The sequence below is a fragment of the Triticum aestivum genome, unplaced genomic scaffold (genome assembly GCF_018294505.1).
Source record: "Triticum aestivum cultivar Chinese Spring unplaced genomic scaffold, IWGSC CS RefSeq v2.1 scaffold230361, whole genome shotgun sequence".
NCBI classification, from domain to species: Eukaryota; Viridiplantae; Streptophyta; class Magnoliopsida; order Poales; family Poaceae; genus Triticum; species Triticum aestivum.
In genome coordinates, this window is record NW_025227753.1 from 15 (window position 1) to 1,828 (window position 1,814).

General features: G+C 43.5%; 1 protein-coding gene across 1 annotated transcript; it reads right to left on the bottom strand.

Annotated features, from left to right (window-relative positions):
* Nucleotides 1–476: 476 nt before the first annotated feature.
* Nucleotides 477–1,606, bottom strand: LOC123172824 (polyubiquitin-like). Its single transcript, XM_044589729.1, has 2 exons — nt 1,537–1,606; nt 477–1,214 (listed from the first exon to the last, which is right to left on the bottom strand). The coding sequence occupies exon 2, from the start codon at nt 1,212–1,214 to the stop codon at nt 765–767; it is 450 nt and encodes a 149-aa protein (XP_044445664.1). The 5' UTR covers nt 1,537–1,606; the 3' UTR covers nt 477–764.
* Between the last annotated feature and the right edge of the window lie 208 nt (nt 1,607–1,814).

A 1,814-nucleotide genomic window follows, 5' to 3' on the forward strand; every position in this document is an offset into this window, starting at 1 on the left:
ACCACCGAGAAGGGCTACGGCGGGGCGTGGGTGGCGCGACTGCCGGTGCGGCCTGAGGATGCTGGATCGATGGCGGCACCACGTGGTAGTGGGGCAAAGGGAAGGGGAGAGGGAGAAGAGGAGGGGGCTGGAGCGATGAAGGGCGTCGGCCGCATTATTAGAAATGTTATCCCTCCGGTCGTACTAAAGCAACGTCAATTAATTTAGATCAAAGGGAGTAGTATATTTTTCATATATTTTTATATATTTTAAATGTAAAATAAAATATAAATACAAAAAGGGAGAAAAAGAAAACCTAGAAAAGCAAACCTAATCCTGATAAAAATAAAATGAAAACCACATGAAACCGGATCCCATAAAACCAGAAGAAAACCACATGGAAAAAAAAGTGTGTCACATCCACTGATAAAGATGTCACAACAATACACATTCCAAAATCACAGCAGTGTATACAACAAGAAGCACGACTTCTCAACAAAATTCAGATAGCTGGTTTCAAGAAGCATTAGATTCCCCACGACATTACAAAATCCAGAAACTTAACAATTCCATCCTTCATTGAGAGAGAACGAGAGTATTCGTGGTGATTGAAACCCACCAAATGAGCGATCGGTAACGGCGGACATGGCTAGCACTATGCGAGCAGCAGCGATGTAATAACACATGATTATTCTACTCTTCCACAACGCGAGAAAACTAACAAGAGGTGGAACTGATTGTGCAACAGATATTGAAACATTCATCAGCACATGTGATCACAGCCATCATAGTTCCGGGTAAACACGAAGACAGAGAATCAGATGAAGAGTAGCTTCGTGGCGTATATTGTACTCCTCCAGGGTGCGGCCATTTTCCAGTTGTTTTCCAGCATAGACGAGTCTCTGCTGGTGCACAGGAATGCCCTTCTCAACCCAGATCTTCTCCTTGACACTATCGATGGTATCAAAATTCTCCACATCAAGAGGTAGTGAGGTACCAGTCAACGTGTTGACACGGATTAGCATCCTCCTCCTTTGGATGGGCAGATCGAGGCTGAGAGTGGATTCATCCTGGATGCCGTAATCATTCAGAGTACGCTCGTCTTCAAGCTGCTCCCCATTGAAAACAAAGCGCTGCTGATCTTGGATCTTTGTCTTGACGATGTAGATGGTGTCGGATGGATCAACCTTGATGGTGATCGTCTTGCCGGCGAGGGTCTTGACGAAGATCTCCATCTGTTGAATGAGAGCAAGATTTTGACATAGTGTAGAACAATGGGAGGACACACCACTTGTTGCACTAGTAAGAAATACTTTTGAGATCAATCAGAGTAATAATTAGCAAAAGGGAGGGGATCATTTGGTATAGCCAATTTGAATATTCGAACTAATACCATTATTTATGCTATCAATCACAGTACTCCCAAGTGGAGTGAGATTATAAGCAGAGAATATCTCAACATGAATTTGTCTTTCAGATACGACCCAACAGATTTTCACAGCGAGCACCAGCAGAGATAGATAAAATTAGCAAGATATTAGATCGAAGTGAACGTACCTTGGAGCTAGCTCGCGGAAGGAGAGGGTGATCGAGCGCCGTGTGGAGCGGCAGTAAAGAGACAAGTCGCTGGGCTGGGAATGGGGATATATAGAAGGAGGTCAAATTTATAGCGGAGTCTTTTCCTCTCCTTTATAAATTTTGAGTGACGGAATTGATTTCAAGCGACCCTTCGGGTTGGCAGTTCAGACGACTCCTTGGTCCACCCGTTAACATTTACTATTTCTACTAGCATTTGATATAATAAACAACTAATGTGTCGTCGTATTGAATATTAG

Coding starts and splice junctions, on each gene's coding strand:
- LOC123172824 (XM_044589729.1), bottom strand. CDS start 1,214: ATGGAGATCTTCGTCAAGACCCTCGCCGGCAAGACGATCACCATCAAG.